Here is a 20,824-nt window from a genome sequence, read left to right on the forward strand (position 1 = left end):
AAGAGAATTGCATTGCTGGCCGACACAGCTGGACTCAGCAGAGTCAGGAAAATGTGCAGCTTGCAGCAATGTGGTACTTGTGGATTGTGTTAGAATAAGCAATACTCAACAAAAAACACTTGAAACACATCTTTGCGCAGCCACAGGCACCATACTAATTCCTTTGATAGTACAGCTGAAGCCAGAATTGGTATATATACATAAAAATCTTCCTATAGACTCCATGTAAACAAGTCACTTGTAATCAGAATGCCTCCTGCTGTGTTGATAGCATTGGAGCTGACATTCAGATCTTGTTCTCCCTCAGGCTAACTTGCACTGAGTGAAATGTCTCCTAATATGATAAGGACAGTACAGTTGAAAGCCAAACCAGTTGGCTTGTCAAGTTTATATCCCGTTAGGGAGGTTATTTTTCTCTTGGAAAGTAGCTACAGGTTATGCAGCTCGGGGGGGTATCTGTGCCAGAGAAAAAAACTTGTCAGTTATACCAGTTGTTAAATATTACTATACTTCTGGAGATTTAAAAGGGCAAGGCTGAGACGCTCATCCCTTCCAATCTCTTCTGTTCACCCCACAAGCATTTTGCCCTCACTATTTTCTTGATTCCATATGATGTAGGCAACAGCCTGATGGATTTATTGTGGGACTGTTAATCCAGAGACCCTGATAATGTTCTGGGGATCTGGGTCTGAATCACGGCAAATGGTGAAATTTGAATTCATTTTAAAAAAACTGGAATTAAGAGCCTAATGATGACCATGAAACCATTGCTGATTGTCAATAAAAAAACTCATATGGTCCTTTAGGGAAGGAAACTGCTATCCTTACCTGGACTGGCCTAATGTGACTCCAGATCCACAGCAATGTAGTCGACTATTAACTGCCCTCTAGGCAATTAGGGATGGGCAATAAATGCTGTCTAGTCAGCGAGGCCCTCATCCCGTGAATGAATAAACAGAAAAGAAATGCACGGCAAAGTGAGTTTGGGCCAGATTTTGCAGTCAGTGATGAAGTGATGATTCAGGTGTGTGACCTTAAAGAAAGTTGCCCACAATATTTCAGTAAACTCGCTGGCGTAAATTTCACTAAGATTAGTTTATTCCTGGCATCCAGCAACAGTGATGTCATTGAGTAAACTGAGCAACCAATCACCCAGACAAATTCTCATTGTCAGCAAAGCAGAATGTAAGGAATAGACTTGACCTTACACATTTTATATATTTTTTTCAGAATGTGAATTAAAAATTCAGACATAGGCATTGGATTACAACAGAATTAGAAATACTAATTATACTTTTCGTATTGTTATGATCCAGCTAGGACATGTGCACCAATCCCTTTCTAGTTCCTTGTCTTTGCTAGTCTTAACAGACTTTAGATTTAGCCAAACAGATGATTTGGCTCGTTTTATATATTGCAGTATCTGATTTAGTGTTGCAATTATTTAGTCAACAAAAAAACTAGTTAACAAGCATGCAAGATTTTATGGGCACAGCAATAGGTTTGGACTGATCAAAGCTTGAAATGACTTATATTCTAAAATCCAAAGTTTAACATGAGGGAAAAAGATGGATCATAGGCCAACTGTAGTCGAACGCTCCACAGAACACACCAAGCAACAACTACACTCAACTCAAATCCCTTGGATTCTTCAGCAATTCCTCCCCTCGTGCCAGGTTACACATTACCAAATCTCATTAAAAGACATTCCCCATTCATAAGGGATTTCATTGTTCAATTTTGATGACCCAACCTTGAAACTTGCTCAAGAGTCACTGCATTGTGTATTGCCTCAAGTCGTGCTCATGTCTTTGTGGTTTACTAGGAAGTTGCATAGCCTGGAGGATTTTAGGTATTAGGAGAGGTTTGATAAATTCAGATTGTATTAACTGGAACAATGGAGGCTGCAGGGTGACTTGATAGAAGTCGACAAAATTATGGAGACATCAATAGGGTGGTTAATCAGAGGCTTTTTTCAAGGGTGGAAAGGTCAACTACAAGAGGATGCAGGTTCAAGGTGAGGGAGGGAAAGTTTAAGGGAGAGGTGTGGAGAAAATGTCTCAAACAGAGGGTGGTGTGTGTCTGGAACGCACTGCCAATGGAGGTGGTGGAAGTAGGCATGTTAACAATGTTTAAGGCGTACAGGCACATGAACGGAAGGCGAACAGAGGGAATAGAAACTCTATATGAGCAATAAGTAGAAGACCTAAATGAGGATTAGGATTTGGCACAGACCTTGTGGGCTGAAGGGCCTGTTCTTGTGCTGTGTTGTTCTTTGTTCTACATTTTTTGTTCACCTTACTTCCCCAGGACTGAGATCCCTTGGATTCTGCAACCCATCACCTACTCACAGCTTTTAACAAACTGCAAGCTTCACTAAGTTGATGCTGCTCATGGTTTTTTTATTTTTATCTTGCATTCTAATCATGTTCAATTGCACCAATTACTGCTGTTGGGTTTTCAACTCCGAGATTCTGTTCCATTGAACTATTAATGGCACTCACAATTCCATCTGAACCCTAACTGTCACACTTAGCTGCCTCCTGACTGCTAGAGCATCTCCCTGAGTTCTGACTGCACAGTGGTATCCAATTTTCCTGGTCTCCTCACTGAGCTTCAACTACGTAGACCTAGTGTAATTCAGTTGCCCTTTCAGCAGTTCAGCTAAATAGTTTTTTTCTGCTTCTGCCTCTCTTTGGATTCTGATGCCAACTAACTCAAGAGCGGTTCGAAATATTTCTGAATCAACTCGTGAAAACTTTGCCACAAGCCCCACCATTATTCCTGTCCAAGATCGTTTGCAACTAATATTTTGCAATGGTCAAATGTAGTAATTCCTTGGAACTATCTGTTCCCTAAATATTATAATATTGACTGGCTCCAAAAGCATAACTTATGTATAAGATAAAAAAGGATTAATTACATTTGGAAAACCAATGATTTATATTATGGCAAAGAGAAATCTGACATTCCAAAATATATCTTTTTATGGCCAGTGTGGTTGTCCAACAACAATAATGATTTAATACATCATTAATAGTACAACAATATCATTTTCAGAATGCCATAAATTTTCTGACGAGCTTAAAATGTATAAGTTAACATAAATTATCTGATTTTTGATTGGCTTCCTAGCCAAGTAGACTTCTACAGTATACCCTATTGAGAAATGGGGACTCATAGAGTTTTCGAGATGTACAGCATGGGAACAGATCTTTCGGTCCACCTCATCCGTGCTGACCAGATATCCTAAATGAATCTAATCCCACTTGCCAGCATTTGGCCCATATTCCTCTAATCTCTTCATATTCATGTAACCATCCTGATGCCTTTTAAATGTTGTAACTGTGCCAGCCTGTACCACTTTCTCTGACAGCTCATTCCATACACGCACTGCCCTCTGTGTGAAAGTGTTGCCCCTTAGGTTCCTTTTAAATCTTTGCCCTCTCACGTTTAACCTATGCCTTCTAGTTTTAGACACCCCCACCCTGGGGAAGAGACCTTGTCTATTCACCCTATCTGTACCCCTCATGATTTTATGAATCTCTGTAAGGTCATCCCTCAGCCACCAATGCGCCAGTGAAAATAGCCCCAGCTTCACCCGACAGCTCAAACCCTTCAACCCTGGCAACATCCTTGTAATTCTTTCCTGCACCCTTTCAAGTTTCACGACATCTTTCCTCTCGCTGACAAGAACTTCTGGATGTCCAGGTTTAACTGTACATTTTTGGATGCCAGAAGTTTCTGGCCTTCTCATCCAGTGATGATCATGAAAATTGACAGCTTTACTTCCATTACAATTGCATAACCTGATTGAAAGTATACAAAGAACTCCATGCTGATTTGAATCGGCGTTTTAATGGGGAATAGATACATACAGCCAGGCACCATTGTGGGTTAAGGCCAGAGTTTCTAGTCTTATTAACACTACACCCATTTAAAACTTGTTTTCACCCTTTGTCTTCAACAACCTCCTCTGCGTGTACACAGTGGGAAACCTGAAAATAAAACCCTGGTCAGTTCCTTCTGATCGAAAGCATCCTCAATATATCAAACACTATTGTTCTGCTTTGTCTCACATCACTGTTAATCTGGCTCCCCTCCAATACCCACCATCATTTCCTCAGAAACAAACGAGCAGGACATTTTCTTTCTCTGGTGGAGTGGCATAAATAATTTATTATGAGAGGCATTTTCAGATATTTTGACACATTAAGGCACTAACGCAGATCATGTATACAATTACCTAATCTCGACTGTCGGATTGAACGCCCTCCTATGAGAATCTCTTCTTTCAAGGCTATTTTTTTTCCAATAATGATCTAGTCCACAACAATGGTGAATCAAATTGTATGCTTTGTGTTCTAAATGTTCACATTTGTTGAGTGTGAGAATTTACCGGCATTTGCCTAATGTATTTCTGTCCTTAGGACATCTCACATCAATGAAACACTTTATGAAGTGGAATCCCTATTGCAATGTGGACACATCCAGGTGTCACAAACAGTAATGAAATAATGATCAGAAAATCTGCTCTTCTGATGTTGGTTAAGGGATATATTTTTGGCCAGGAGACCTCTGCTGTTGTTCCAGATGGTGCCATGGGATCTTTTAAATCCAGCTGAGAAGGCAGGTCAAACTTTTGCTGGACAACAACAGTCTAAATGGCAACACTTCTGATAGGGCAGCACTTCCTCCGTGCTGCAGTATCAGCTAAGAGAATCTACAGAGAAGCTGTATAGCTTTCCCAATTAGGCAAAAGCATGCTCTCACTGAAGCACGACAATTTTTCTAACAGATTTTTCTTGTTTATTTTTATTAATACGTTAAAATACTTTCCCTATATAAATTAAAACAATGAGCCTCACTTCAAATAAGTGACATCTGATCTTGATAATGCATCTTTGATGGATCTTTAAGAATTTTCAAAAGTTGATTGGGAGCAGATGTTCACAAATAAAGGGATGGCTGAAAAATGGGAAGCTTCCAAAAATAAGACAATGAGAGTCCAGAGACAGTATGTCCTGTTAGGGTGAAGGGCCAGACTGGTAGATTTATGGAATGCAATGTGACTAGAGAAATTAAGATTTGGTTAAGAATAGGAAGGAAGCATATGCCAGGAGTGAATCCCTGGATGATTATAAAGGCAGTAGGATTATACTTAAGAGGGAAATCAGAAAGGGAAAAAGGGGTCATGAGACAGTTTTGACAAATTGGGTTAAGGAGAATTCCCCAGAGAGATTCTACAAAAAATATTAAAGACAAATGGATAATTAGGGAGACAATAGGGCCCCTTAAAGTTCAGTAGTGCTGCCTATGTGTGGAACCACAGAAGATGGGGGAGATACTAAGTGAGTGTTTTGCATCAGTGTTTACTGTGGAGAAGTATATGGAAGACAGAAAATGTGCGGAAATAAATAACAACATCTTGAAAAATGTCCATATTACAAAGGAGGAGGCGTTGAATGGCATAAAATGCATAAAGGTGGATAAATCCCCGAGACCTGATCAGGAAGCTGGAGAAGTGCTTGCTGGGCCCCTTGCTGAGATATTTGTATCATCAATAGCCACAAGTGAGGTGCCAGAAGACTGGATATTGTCTAACATGGTGCCAATATTTCAGAAAGATGATAAGGAAAAGCCATGACACTATAGACCAGTGAGCCTGACATCGGTGGTGGGCACGTTGTGGGAGGTAATCCTGAGACACAGGCTTTACATGTATTTGGAAAGGCAAGCAATGATTCAGGATAGATAGCACAGCTTTGTGTGTGGGAAATCATGTCTCACTAACTTGATTGAGGTTTTTGAAGAAGTAATGAAGAGGATTGATGAAGGCAGAGTGTTGGATGTGAGCTATATGGACTTCAGTACGTCCATAAGACCATAAGACCATAAGAAATAGGAGTGGAAGTAAGGCCATTCGGCCCATCAAGTCCACTCCGCCATTTAAATCATGGCTGATGGGTATTTCAACTCCACTTCCCTGCACTCTCCCCGTAGCCCTTGATTCCTTCTGAGATCAAGAATTTGTTGATCTCTGCCTTGAAGGCATCCTATGTCCTGTCATCCACTGCACTCCGTGGCAATGAATTCCACAAGCCCACCACTCTCTGGCTGAAGAAATGTCGTCTCATTTCAGTTTTAAATTTACCCCCTCTAATTTTAAGGCTGTGCCCATGGGTCCTAGTCTCCCCACCTAACGGAAACAACTTCCTAGCATCCACCCGTTCTAAACCATACATTATCTTGTAAGTTTCTATTAGATCTCCCCTCAACCTTCTAAATTCAAATGAGTACAATCCCATTGTCATTCGACAAGATTCCTCATGGTAGACTGATTAGCAAGGTTAGATCACACAGAGAAGAGGAAGAACTAGTTACTGGATACAGAGATAGTAGGAACTGCCGATGCTGGAGGATCTAAGATAACAAGGTGTAGAGCTGGATGAAGGGTCCGGACCCAAAGCATCAGCTTTCCTGCTCCCGTGATGCTGCTTGGCCTGCTGTATTCATCCAGCTCTACACCTTATTTGGAAACAGATCTGGCTCGAAGGTAGGAGATAAAGGGTGGTGGTGGGTTGCATTTCAGACTAGAGGCCTGTGACCAGCAGTGTGCCACTGGAGTTGGTGCTGGATCCACTGCTTTTCACCATTTATATAAATGATTTGGGTGTGAACATGGGAGGCATGGTGAGTAAGTTTGCAAATAATGTCAAAATTGGAAGTGTAGTGGATATAGAAGGAGGTTACCTGAGAGTACAGTGGGATCTTGGTCAGATGGGCAAATGGGCTGAGGAGTGGCAGATGAGTTTAACTTAGATAAATGTGAGACGCTGCATTTTGGAAAGGTGAATCAAGGCAGGGCTTATACACTTAATGGCGAGCTCCTGGGGAGTGTTGCTAAACAGAGACCTTGGAGTGCAGGTTCATAGTTTCTTGAAAGTGGAGTCACAGGTAGATAGGATAGTGAAGAAGGTATTTGTTCTGCTTGCCTTTAGTGGCCATTGTATTAAGCACAGGAGTTGGGAGGTCATAGGACATTGGTGAGGGCACTACTAGAATACTGTATAGAATTTTGGTCTCCCTGCTCTAGGAAGGATTTTGTGAAACTTGAAAGGGTTCAGAAAACAATTTACAAGGATGTTGCCAGGGCTGAGGTGTTTGAGCTACAGGGAGAGGCTGAATAGACTGGAACTGTTTTCAGTGGAGCGTCAAAGGGTGAAGGATGAACTTATAGAAGTTTATAAAATCATGAGGGACACTGAAAGGGTAGACAAGGTCTTTTCCCTGTGGTGGGGGAGTTCAAAACTAGAGGGTATTGTTTTAAGCTGAGAGGGGAAAGATTTAAAAGGGACCTAAGGGACAACATTTTCACACAGGGTGGTGCATGTATGGAATGAGCTGCCAGAGGAAGTGGTGGAAGCTGGTATAATTACAACATTTAAAAAGCATCTGGATGGATAAATGAATATGAAGGGTTTTGAGGAATATGGGCCAACTGATGGCAACTCGGACTAGATTTATTTAGGCTACCTGGTCAACATGGACAAGTTAGACCAAAAGGTCTATTTTTGTCTTGCATACCACTATGACTCTACAACTCTATAAATGCACACAGTGTGGCTGTGTTGTTTCCAATTGCTCAGTACTGTCAGTGACACTTGTGTGATTGTGCCTCAGCATGAGTCCATGTCCTGTATGTATGAGCATTGGACAAGGACAGTTTTGGCCTTCTTTATCATCACCAGGCACTGTCAGAGGCCACTAAATGAAGAATGACGGACTAAGCCCTGTGGAATTGTGCTGCAGGGGCAGAGCAGAGAAAATGAGCAAAACTCATTGAAAAACATCTTAACAAGGGAGAAGGTGAAAGAAACAGAATAGAACAGGTGTATCCTGTGGCAGTGGTGTCATGTTACAATATCAAATGAACAGTGGAAATGCCAGACAGGTGGAAGCTTTAAGCTGTAGTCTGATTGAAATAATGCTTCCTCGATATCTCTGTCAATAACTCTACTAGCCACAGCATACTTAGAGGTCACAAAGGTTTGATTCCTATCCTTGTAGGGCTGCTTAATTACAGTGAAGGTGGTGATAAGGATGCTAATGTTAGGCCAAGGATTCTTGATCCATGCTGAAAAGTGTACAGTGGGTTGGTTTGGATTCAGCTGTTTAGATCCCACTCTCTAAAACACCCTTCTATCCCCTCTTTTATTAAGACCCATCTTATGATCAAGTATTTGTCCACTCTCCATTTGTTTTGCTGCAATCATCTGGACTGTTTCTTTGAGTGTACTTCCTACAAAAAAGATGACTTCGTAAACACAACTGTGTTTAGTGTGTGTAGCATGATTGACATGCCTGTGCACACTCACAGTCTATGCACATAAAGAATGAGGGACTGGAGGATGGCCCATGTTCAAGGAATTATGTCCCAGCATGTAGCAGCACCATTAGTAGAAGTGCAGCGGAAAATGACAGGAGAGAAGTGCCACAACTTACTTAATGTTTTCCAATTCCCCACTTTCCCATCTGCCTTCCATCCCTCCCAACCAAACCTCACCTCCACTTCTAACTCTACTAAAGCACACGAAGGCTTCAAATCCATTGCTACTTTGAATACAACCAATGAGTGGTTTATTTAAGATAGAAACCTAGAAACCATTTAAGAAATGATTAAGTAGTATAAAAAGGACATGTGTTTATACTTTAACAATTGCAGCGTTAGGTGTCCTCCAAGTGTCCTCCAATTCACTTGAAGGTCCATGGAATTTTAATTGTGTATCTGTGGTGTAGTCATAGTTTCTGATGTTTTGAAAGAAACGTAACAGCCAATATGCACTCCATAAAGAACCCACTGACAGCTGTTAACTAAATTGTGAGATAATCTGTGTTGGAGACATTGCTTGTGGGATAAATATTGGTCAACATTTCCAAAATAGCACATGTGATTTTTAATGCCAATCTAATGGAGCAGATGATGCATGGGGCATGGAGAGAACGTAAAAATTAAAAGACAGCATCTCTGGGACACAGCACTCCCTCAGTACTATGCAAGTGCCAGCCTAGGTTATTCACATAAGAAATTGGGGTGAAGACTGACTGAAGCGACAACTTTCTGACTCAAAAGTGAACAGCGTTACCAACTGAGCCAACACTGGCTCCTACAACTTCTTGTATTATGAATCATCTATTCTGATTAAAGCTGGTAAATCTTCAGTTTGAAAACATCTTGAGATGAAATGGAAACGGCAATGAGTGATGTCCCAGTATTGTCCTTGTGTAAGGTGGGGCTTGGTCAGATGCCTAATGAAAATTATTATAACCACTTTGGCCTCCATCAAAGAGCATGTAATGCGTATGGAAAATGAATCAGTATGTAATAGCTTGAACAGTATGTTAGTAAAGTAGTTGAACAATCTTGGACAGCAAAGTTATAGTTAATAGTGGGCTTTAATCACATTTTAGGATTCAACATTAATTGTTTTTAATTTCACAATCTTAATTAAATCAGTTATTATATGAAACAAATTTCTTACATTATATCAAGATAAATTTTCGAGGACAGAATGCAATTTTTAATTATACTCGATAATGTTTTGTTAAAACATTTATTTTATCGCATAGCCCTCTCCGGCTTTTTAATCTACTAATGAAATATTACTCCATCATAATATTCCTCTTGGCATTAATCGGTACTAATGCAGAATAAAAAATATCTGGATCAATTACATAGTAATTAGGTATGTTTTAACTCATACATTACGGTAATGGTTTGCATATTTTGTTGTGGAATATAATTAAAGCTATTATACAAAATTCCCCAAGATTTTTTTCTTTGGGAGACAGTGGTATGCTGCTAATGTCACAACACTAGTAATACAGGAGCAAGGATTAATACTCTGGGGACAAAGGTTCAAATCCCACCACAGGTTCTCAATTTGATTAGTTCATACAAAGGTCTGAAATGAAAAGTGTCATTTCTTTAATCATAAAAACTCATCTGGTTCAGGAATGATCTTTGAGGAAGGAAATCTGCTGAATGTCCGATCTGGCTGACATGTAACTCCAGTCCAAACAATGTGGGTAACACTTTGAAATGGGCTAGCATGTCATTCAATTCACTGCCATTTGGGAATGGGCAACAAATGCTGATGTTCCTGGCACTGCCCAACTCCAATAAAATGACAAAACAAAACTGAGTACAGGAGGGGCAGGTGCTAATGGAAACAGAGTGCTACTAAGTAACTGGTAAGTAGTGCAGTCTTCTAGTGAAAGAGCAACTTTCCACATTCAGCTTGACATGGAGGGACTGACAGTGGAATCTGCGGAGCACACAATGTGTGCAAATGTGAGAGTTATGACAGACGGAGATCGATTCTTACAATCTATTTCCTTAATCAAGCTTTTGGTAGACTGTCCTAATAGCTTTTTTGATGGACAGAACACATAAATGTTAAATTCTATTTAATATAAGCATATTGACTGGGTTCTTTCCCTTCAGGAAAACGACACCAGTTGTGACAGTCTTTTATCTCTTGTGTGTTGCATCACTGAATGAGGTATCACTGTGTTGTATCATTGAATCAAAAACATAAGTTGCAGGAAAAGCTCAGCAAGTCTGGCAGCATCTGTGACGAGAAATGCGAGTTAACGTGGCATGGAGCCAAATGATATACTCCTGCTCCTCATTTGTATGTTGTATATAAGTAACCAGCGAAGTTCCTCTTTGAATAGTGCAACGAGATCTTGAACAACCATCTGGGAGGGCTGCCATCTTTGGATTAATATCTCAACTGAAAGACAGCACCTTCACAGTACTAACCTCAAGATGAGTTCTGAGGAAGGGTCACTGGACCCGCAACGTTAACTCTCATTTCTCTTCACAGATGCTGCCAGTCCTACTGATCCTTTCCAATAACTTCTGTTTGTTTCTGATTTAAAGGATCTGCAGTTCCTTCTGTCTTTATTTTGTATCATTGAATGTTGTGTCACTGTCAATGACAGTGTTACCGAGTGTTGTATCACAGCCTGAGTGTTTTGTTACTGTGCTGTGTCACCGTCTGTGGCAGTGTTAGTTCACTAAGTGTTGATCACAGGCCATTACAATGTTACATCAGTGCATCACTGTGACAATGTCACTATGTTACATTACAGTCTGTGACAGTGTTATATCACGAAGTTAACGGTGTAGAGCTGGATGAACGCAGCAGGACAAGCAGCATCAAAGGGGCAGGAAGGGTGACGTTTCGGGCTTAGACCCTTCAGAAGATTTTCAGCTTTCCTGCTCCTCAGATGCTGCTTGGCCTGCGGTATTCACCCAGCTCGTCACCTTTTATCTCAGATTCTCCAGCATCTGCAGTTCCTACTATCTCTATATCACTGAGTGTTATGTCATTGACTATTGTATCACTGACTTGTTGTATCAAAGAGTTTTGAACGTTGCTAGTCTATGAATAACACATGACTTAAATCCGGTATTACAATTAGAGTGCACGTTTCGCTTCCTGGTTAGATCTGATATGCTGTGAAAACTGCCACACGTTTTTCTCTCCTTATCCGGCTGCCTCTTTACTCCTCCTGCAGATGGTGCTGTCTGATGAGGATTAATTTTCTGGGCAGCAGTCACTCTCGGGTATCTCATCAGGTGGAATTGGTCAGGTGTAACTGAGATAGTGAGTGGCAGCTGCTGTGGGACTCTGAAGCTGGAGGAACCCTAACATCTGTACAGTAACATCAGCTATACTGTAATATCAATATCTGTACAGTGTTGTACTGAGATGACAACCACATACAGCTTGGCCCCAGCAGGGGCCGCTGGCTGTGAGCAGGAACAGTGACTGATCCAGTAAATCAACGAACAGTTTATGCTCAAGCAACATGGGAACTCTCTGGTGTGTATCGCTCAGTATTACATCGAGAAGGTCCAGTTTTTTTTTTCGCTTGTACCCCCCCAGCGACTTTGCTCTGACGCTCACGGCGTAAACATCGATTGAGCTGACCCATCGGCTGCAATCGCCTCTTACTTTGTTGTCCCCAAGATTGCAGTTCTCTTTATCCGCTTCTCGGTTTCACTGAACTGCCTGATCCCAGCGGCTACGGGGACAGTGTTTGGGGAGGGGCAATTATTTCATAGAGGGGGCTTCTTGAGAGTGAGATCCAGAAGGTGCTGAGTTCTGGGAGGCGGTCTGTAGTGTGTGACGGTTTCAGCTGGGAAGTTGAACAAGTTAACAGGAGACAACTGTGTGTGTGTGAGAGAGAGAGACAGAATGAATGAATGAATGAGTGAGTGAAAGCCGCCTGGACACATTGAGACAGGACGACCGGGAGCTCTCTCTGACTTCAGGGGAGTCCATGTGTGGCGACGAGACCCGGAGAGGTTATTGTGGTCCGTCTCAGCTGGAGTTGGAGTGAATTTCACCAAATCACAAAGGTTTCGAGTCCTGGATTCGCCGCTTTCTTAACACTCCCGCTGTTGGATTGGACGGGAAATCTTACTGCAGTTTTGTTTAAAAAAATATTGGTACTGTATCGATCCAGGACGGGAAGTTAGAGGAGAATCTACAATGCTGAGCCTGCTGGGGACACTACATTTTCTCTTGCTGCTTCTCATCGCCTGGACTACGGGTAAGTAATCCGAAGCAAGGAACTTCTTGCTTTTAAATGTGGAATTCAAAATAAAGGTCGGGGGCGAGCAAAATAGAAAACAGAATCACCTTTTATTTTAACCCATTCGCTACAGACATGGAAAACTCCGCGCTGCAAATACAAATCCAGGAGCGTACTTACACACAGAATTAGAACTGGACAAGTAGAAATAGAATTAATTATTTTTAAATAGGGAAGGTTGTTTTCTGTAAATTTAGATTTCAGTGAGCGAGGCTGTGGCGGAGAGTGGGGTTAGGCAATGGCTGGAACATTTAGGGGAACGAAAAAGTTGATCAACGTGCAATACAGATGGTTGGGGTTTAATGTAGTTGCGGCCTTTGTAATGGGATAAACTTTGCATTATATGGAGAAATTAACCCTTTTCCTCCCAGCACACGCTGATACACAGATACAGAACAGACTGTGTTTTTAATCTGTCCAACATTTAACCAACGTCTCCCAAAATTCTTCCAAAAATTGAATGCGACTCCCGCTTGACCTCTTAAGGTTAATTTGAAAAAGGGTAGGAAATGCAGCGATATAAGATACAAACGAGATTGGCAGCGAGAGGTAAATAGGCGGAGGTGATAAAACAGTTTCACGTGTGTACATTAAAAATCTTTTCGATAAAACACTGTTTGGAGATTATTTCGGTGCAAAAGAAACTTTTGCTAGAACTGTGATGCAGGAGGATGGGGATGGGGATGGGGGTCTGGAAGGAAGGAAGGAAGGGGAGGGGAGAGGAGAGGAGAGAGAGAGAGAGAGAGAGGAGCACGCACAATGTCTGTGTGCCGTGGTCTCTTGTGAACCGAAGTTATGGTCAGTGCGGGGTTTGTGTTAACGAGTTTTCTTAGCGAAGCTGCCCATGTGTGTCTGAGTGGTTTTCTAACTATTTTAATTTTACATAACCAGAGCTGTCGGGGTTGGGGTGTGTGTGTGTGTGTGTGGAAGCAGTGGATGAAAGAGATGTGTGATGAGCAAGCACGTGGACCGGCCGGACCAACACCAGAGTCAAACTGAAAAGCCTACAGCCGAGCCTAGGTTTCAAAAATAAATCACCAGCCTCCTCCCCAAACAGGGATCGCAGCGCTGTCAGGAACGGACAGGGAATGAACACAGTCATTAGCTTTCCAGTAGAAGTTTGCGACACTAATCGCAGAGAGCATTTCACGGTCAACTGATTTGTACATTTTTGTTTTGCATTTTTTTAAATGAGTGTCACTTTCTTTCCCACGTTTGTTACGTTTAGCGTTCTTCCCCCTTCTATCCCTTGCGAGAGACATTCTCTCTATTCAAAGTTGCTGTGTTCTTTCCCTGTATCAATATAGGGGTAAAATCCAAATGCCCAGACTTTGCAAATCCTAGGCGTAACTCGGGATTAATTTCCTCATTTTCTATATTCGCTAACAATTTTGCAATCTGGTTAAGGGGGACGGTGTCATTTTGAAACTTGCAAGTGCGGGCTTCCCTTCTTTTTGCAACTAATCGTTTTGCAGCGTTTTGTTGTGCCAGGGTTAGTTAATTAGTAGGTGTAGATCATTCCCTTTTTTTGCTCCTTTGTCTTCCCCCCCCGTTTACACGTTCTGCTGTTTTTACTTATTTGTCCAGGGGCTCAGTGAATAGGATGGTAACAGTGCCGAATACTGCTGGCTGTGAATTAAGCACACAGCAATTAACACTTCAATTAAAATGTTCAACACAGGAACAGCCATTATGGAGAACTCATTATTTCACCAAGATAGCATTCTGAATTTAACCCTTTCAGACCTTTAGATTTGATGGAGTACCATCCTCGTTGTCAGACTCTGTTTTCATCATGCTCTCGAACAACCTCAGCATCATTACTGGATTCCGTATTCTCGCAACTGTCTTGCACATCTCACCTTCATTATCAGCCCCTTGATAATAACACTCTCCTGTTACACCCCACTATCATTACAAGGTGCTCTGTTTCTAACATTCCCTCTCAACCTCACCACCTAGGCACTCATGGACCCACGGTAATAACATTCCCTCTGCTACACCCACTGTTATTTCCAAACTCTCTGTAATGTACCAGGCACTTAGTGCCCCGTTGATAGTCTGTGACACACATCCCATGGTCGCTCTGTTTACAGCCTGGATTTTCAATGTCAAATCCCCAATATCCAATCCTCAGCAACAGGAAATAAGCCCCCTTGAATTGTCCGTCCTCCCTACCTCCCCACCTACACTTACCTTTACTGGCTCCATTCCCGCCTCTTTGATTTGTCTATCTCCTCCTCTACCCATCGTCGATCCGCCCCATCTCCCTATTTATTTCAGAACCCCCTTCCCTTCCCCCATTTCTGATGAAGAGTCTAGGCCCGAAACGTTAGCCTTCCTGCTCCTGTGATGCTGCTTGGCCTGCTGTGTTCATCCAGCTCCACACTTTGTTATCTCGGAAATATTGAAACACGCCCATTGCCAGGGAATCAGCAACAGGAGAAATGGAATCCAAAAAATGGGCTACCAGCAAATCGGAAGAAACCAAATCTACTTGGGGAAACTCCTCCGGAAGTCTTAGAATCTTAGGCTCTTCCGAAATGTGTATTTCTGTTTTTCTTTGAGATTTTCAACATGTACAGTTTATTGTTTCATTCTTATCTGTGAGGTGTTAATCCTGTTTTTACAAGGGCTGTTGCTGATTTCTCTTTTCGTTCTCTGTGTTTCTGCGGGAAAATGACATTCTGTAAACCTGAGCCTTTTTCACAATAAAAACACAATGTTCTTCAACATTTCTTAGACGAAAGGAAAGATTCACATTTATATAGTGCACCTCAAAATGTTTACAGCTAATCAAGCCTGTTTTTAGACAATCAAAAAGATGTTGCTGGGCAAACTTAGCTGGACATCCCTAAAAACAGAGTTAACGTTCTGAAGATGGGTCAGAGAATTGGAAGCGTTAACTCTGGGCTGCCAGATCCAAGTTTCTGCAGCAATTTCTGTTTCTGTTGGTTGCAGGTCTCCTGCATCCGTGGTTGTTTTATTGAAATAGGTTTTGGAGTGTGGTCACTGTTGTGATGTAGGAATTGGCAGTCGATTTGTGCACACAGATTTGCACAAACAGCAAAAATGACAATAACCAGTTAATCTGTGATGTTGATTGAGGCACAGCCTGGGCACTAGGGATATCTTTTCTGCATGAGGACATACACTTGTCTGTATGATCCCTGTAAATGTTTGCCATCGCATTTTGATCAGCTAGAAGTAAAAACAAGTGCTACAGGACACTGATAATGGGAACTGCAGATGCTGGAGAATCCAAAATAATAAAGTGTGAAGCTGGATGAACACAGCAGGCCAAGCAGCATCTCAGGAGCACAAAAGCTGACGTTTCGGGCCTAGACCCTTCATCTGATGAAGGGTCTAGGCCCGAAACGTCAGCTTTTGTGCTCCTGACATGCTGCTTGGCCTGCTGTGTTTGTCCAGCTTCACACTTTATTATCTTGCAACAGGACACTGTAGCATTCTGTTATTTATCTATCGTTACTCCAAGTGTCTTAGTTACGGTGTGTTGCCTTCACATAAGCTCTGCAATAATTAAAGGTTTTGCACACAGCATGCTTACATTCCTAACTTTTACTCAAGGAATAATCCTACCACGCCTGCTTGCAACGCATTGCTCCCTATTATAATACTGCTGGGGTCACAGCCTCTCTACATTTGGTTTTATGCTTTGTACTGTATCACGGGAAGTTGATAGTGGGGTTCAGCTTCCTTTACTTTGTTTCAATAGACAATAATCCAGTGATAACCGGCTGCAGGTTGGTGTTGACAAGATCAGATAGACATTACTCATTTCTATCAGAGCGGCACTAAACGCTGACGAATAATTGGAAATAAAACAGCTGGGTCTGCTTGATAAGGTGCATGTTTCTTGTTTTTGAAATAGATTCGTTAACTGATATCCCATCGCTTATGCCTCACTAGGCTTTGTACTCCCTCCTTGACCATCTAGTTTGGCATTGTGTTTTGTTGTGCCGGACTGCCAGTTGGCAAAAGGGCTGGTGATCAATATAAAACACCATTCTTTTTATTTAAATAATGTTCATTGTTGGGGAATGGTCGACGTGTTGTTGTGATGCCAACACAGAGAAAACAGTGACCCGACAGAACTTCAGAAAGCGTTGGGAAATATTTTCAGGCAAAGCCATGCTTGCAGAAAGAAATGATGTCACTTATTACAGCAGGCCAAGCAGCATCAGGAGCAGGAAAGCTGACGTTTGGGGCCTAGACTCTTCTTCAGAGAATCGTCAGCTGTTCTTGGAACTCGGTATGTGTCCTGCCTATATCCCTGGCAAGATTGTTCAATAACTTGGAGGTCCCAAGAGGCACATGGCAGTTCAAAGTCAAAGTGAGCCTCTTAATTGAACTGTAATCCAATCAGGCTGGACTAATGAGGCATTCTGCTCACTGCCCTAGCATTCAGTCATAGAATGATAACACGTAGAAAGAGATCATTCAGTCCACCATTTCCTTGCTGGCCATTTGAAAGATCTTTTCGACTAGTTCCACCTTCCAATGCAATGAAAACAACGTCTTTCGGTGTATTTACATAATTTTGCTTTCAGAAGATACTAACCAGATCTGGCAAGGTCTCAGGGTGTGATAATGCTGTGGCTTTAAGAGGTGTGTTTTGAGATGGTTTCTTTCCCAGAGACTGGGAGAGAGGTGCAGAGCAGTCTGAGGAGATAAGCAACTTGTCAGGCATTGAGGTTGGAACAATAGGCACAGCCTGAGTGGGCGTGGTCAAGTTCTCATAGATCCAGGACTTCATTTAGTTCTGTGCTGTTGCTGTTGGGGCCTTGAAGAAGTGGAACTGTTCCCCCGCCACCGTCTCGATTGCCAAAAGCTTGGGGGTTCTCTTTCTGGGCTGCTGGATTACGCATGAGACAAAATCTGTTTTCTGAATTTGTCATTTTCCAAGGGTGTGTTTATGGGATGTTACTGTATTGGAACAGTTAACTACTGTATCTATTATTTGGTTAAGTTTTCCACTAGAGTTAAGTTATTCCAAGTTTTTTTCTTATATTTTGACTACAGTATTCAAATAAATTGTGTTTGCTTATAATCGAGTAGTTTGATCAATCCAATTGCTCCTCGAACACAGCACCTGACATTTACCTTTTGTAAAATAAGAAACAAAAGTTAGGGTCTAGGCTACCTCCTTAATATATTTGGATGGGATTGGTCTGGTCCATAACACTGGCTAAAACTTAAATTTTTTTATATCCTGATTTAAATTACGTTTCAGATGGACATGATTATTTCATCAAGACCTGAGCATGTGAGGTTAAATAACTAGAAGAAAATTTTAAAGGCCTCCAGTACAGAAGTGACATAGTTGGAATACCGGACCTCCACTTCAGTGACTTGTGTTAAAATGCAGAGCTGCTCAGTCAATGAGAGGCTCCCCTCTTGTCCGCTGTTATGATGCGAAGCAAAAGGCTGTGCACACCCTCATCCCAATCTCTTAACTACCATTTCATGTGATGTGGCATCCAGTTATCAATGTAACTTGGGCCAATTGGGTAGACAGTATGGGGAAAGGATATATCACATAACTTCAGTAACAGTTCTCTGAGGCTCGGATCAAGGCAAAGCATTGGCCCTAGATGGGCCTTTTACCATGCTTCTTGCTTCTATCAGTTCTATCTTCAAAGTACTAGGTAGTAGAATATTGAGGGCTCTTCACTCAGCACCTAATCTATGCAGGCCTTAATGCAACAACTTGCTGATGAATGGCACCTGATAGCTGGCCAGTAAGTCAATATTATTGACTGACTGGAAATTAAGAAGAAGCTTCTCTACTCAGGGAGTGTTGAGAATGTGTAATCACATGGAGCAGATGAAGACAGTAGCATAGGTGCATTTAAGCGGAAGCTAGATAAGCACGTGATGGGGGATTGATTACAAGGTTAGGTTGACAGGGTGAGATGAAGATGGGAGGAAGGTCCTCCTGCAGTTTAGTGGTCTGAATGGCCTATTTCTGCACTGTCAAATTTTCACTTAATTATATGCAAATCAATGTTGAATATAATGATTCTAGGACTTGTTGGTATGTGATCCCCAAAGCCTTATCTCATAGTTTTTGGACCAACTCAATGAATTATCATGTGGTGTAGATGCTAGGGAGTAAATGTACTTGCTGTAGTCAGCTTTTACATGTTTTGCTTTGTGAGATTCTTAACATGATGTACAGCTGTGATGTACAGTATTTGATACTCAGCAATCACAACAGATTTCATTGGCTCACACCTATCTTTGCATAGTCTCTGCACAGGCCAAAGTTTTGTCCCTCCCAAAATGTTGAATTACTTGCAATTGAATGGTAGGACTCACACAAAACATTTAAGCTTCAAAACCTCAGAAAAACTGTAAAGTTGTCACTTCAACTGACCTTTTCAGTGGGAAATTCATGGCTTGGGTAAACTGCTGACTTTGCAATACCCTCAATATCATTTCTCACTGCCTTCTGAGGGCAGTGTAATTGACTCCACTTGTGGAATAAAGATCCAGAATTAAGTGTAACTTTAGGAAGTAGCTTTTTCGACAGAGGATGATCATCCATTTGACTCTCACCGTGGTAGGTGTGAAATGTGAATTTAATGAAATATGGAATAAAATGTTGGTCTACTGGTAAACACTCAACCGTTGTCGCTTGTGATAACAACTCAGTTCATTTATTAATATCGTTAAGGGAAGGAAATAAAGGGCCCTTACCTCGTCTGGTCCACATGTGAGTCCAGATCTGCAGCAACATGCTTGACTCTTAATTGTCCTTTTAAAATGGACTCAACAGCCAATCAACCCAAGGGAAATGGGGGATGGGCAATAAATGCCAGCTTTGCCAGTGATACCCATGTCCCATTACAAGAACAAAGTACAATTTGAGCCGGTGACTAGGAAGTGTGGTTGAGACAGGGGCAGTGCTTTAAAAAAAATGCTTTAGTATTAGGACAGTGAGATTGACGTCCCTTATTCTTGCAAAATTATGTTCTGAACTCAACAGAAGGTAAATTCTCAAAAGAAATTACGGCAGACCTCGTGAAAATAAATACAAGTGCATTAAATGTCGTGATATACTTAATTTGAAAAGCTAAAAGATGATGATTCAAGTTAAATTGCTATCAGAATTTGCAAAAGAGCTAATTAACTCTGTTGAGGCACTCCCTGGTGGCTTTGTTGATAAATGTAATGGCTGTTGTTGTGCCGCAACGTTTGGAACGAGAGGTTCCTTGGCTGAATTCTTAATCTGTACTTTGTTCATTGATCTCACACTTGTCACAACTGAGACACAAAACTCCAAGCACCCATGACTGACAGAGAGGGTGTGTGTGTTTGGGGGCAGAGTTTTGAATTAAAATGCTGAGAGGCGCACAGAATGATTCAGAACAGGATTGGGCTTGGTTTTGCTGCCACCAGTTTTGAAAGCTGCCATTTTTTTGGAAGAATATTCACTGAGAGCAACAAGAACAATGACACTGTGCAGGTTGAAGTAAATTGGGCAGTATCAACCAGATTTTGTTCATTAGGACACCAACAAGATTAGATAAAACACTCTAGTTAAACACACTCAATTAAACTGCCCTCTGAAGACAGTGGGAAATGATATTGAAGGTATTGCAAAGTCAGCAGTTTACCCAAGCCCATGAGTTTCCCACTAAAAAGGTCAGTTGAAGTGACACCTTTTATAGTTTTTCTGAGATTTTGAAGCTTAAACGATCTGCGCTCCTTTTTTAAAAAAATGCTTGTGCTCCCATCTTTTCAGGTGAACCGGTTCTCTCTGGGTTATTCCACAGTTTTCAAAGCCCACTTAATAGGAAAACTTTTCTCTTTGGCAAGTCAAAGATTTCAATGAGCTCCTGCTCGGGCACTGCAGTAAACTGTTACAGAGAAAGTTTTACTTTTGATGGTTACCCAAACTTCAGTTAAGATACAGGTTTGGGGCCGGGGTTGCAGTAGTGTGATTTCCTCAGTGAAGCATGAACTCCTTATGGATGCTGCTTCATTCTGTTATCCTTTTCTTTTTTGTGTGAAAAATGTCACAGATTTACACTCCTAGCTTGTATTGTAAAACTGTTCTCCACAGCCTCTAATGTGAAGGACATTTGCAACTGAATTCCCAGGCCGTGTTCTAAATGGGTAGGTG

At 41.6% G+C, this 20,824-nt stretch overlaps 1 protein-coding gene across 4 annotated transcripts in view; it reads left to right on the top strand.

Annotated features, from left to right (window-relative positions):
- The window catches only part of robo3 (roundabout, axon guidance receptor, homolog 3 (Drosophila)), a 515,549-nt gene that overhangs the window by 217,405 nt on the left and 277,320 nt on the right, over positions 1-20,824 (top strand). Inside the window, exon 1 of one of the 4 annotated variants that reach the window (XM_059639126.1) lies at positions 11,909-12,630. The exons of the other annotated variants lie outside the window; for them this stretch is intronic. Coding sequence (XP_059495109.1) covers positions 12,570-12,630 — 61 coding nt within the window. The 5' untranslated portion in view covers positions 11,909-12,569. Of the gene's footprint in view, positions 1-11,908; positions 12,631-20,824 lie in introns of those variants that run through there. 4 annotated transcript variants of the gene reach the window in all.

Source organism: Stegostoma tigrinum, chromosome 32 (genome assembly GCF_030684315.1).
Source record: "Stegostoma tigrinum isolate sSteTig4 chromosome 32, sSteTig4.hap1, whole genome shotgun sequence".
Taxonomy (NCBI): Eukaryota; Metazoa; Chordata; class Chondrichthyes; order Orectolobiformes; family Stegostomatidae; genus Stegostoma; species Stegostoma tigrinum.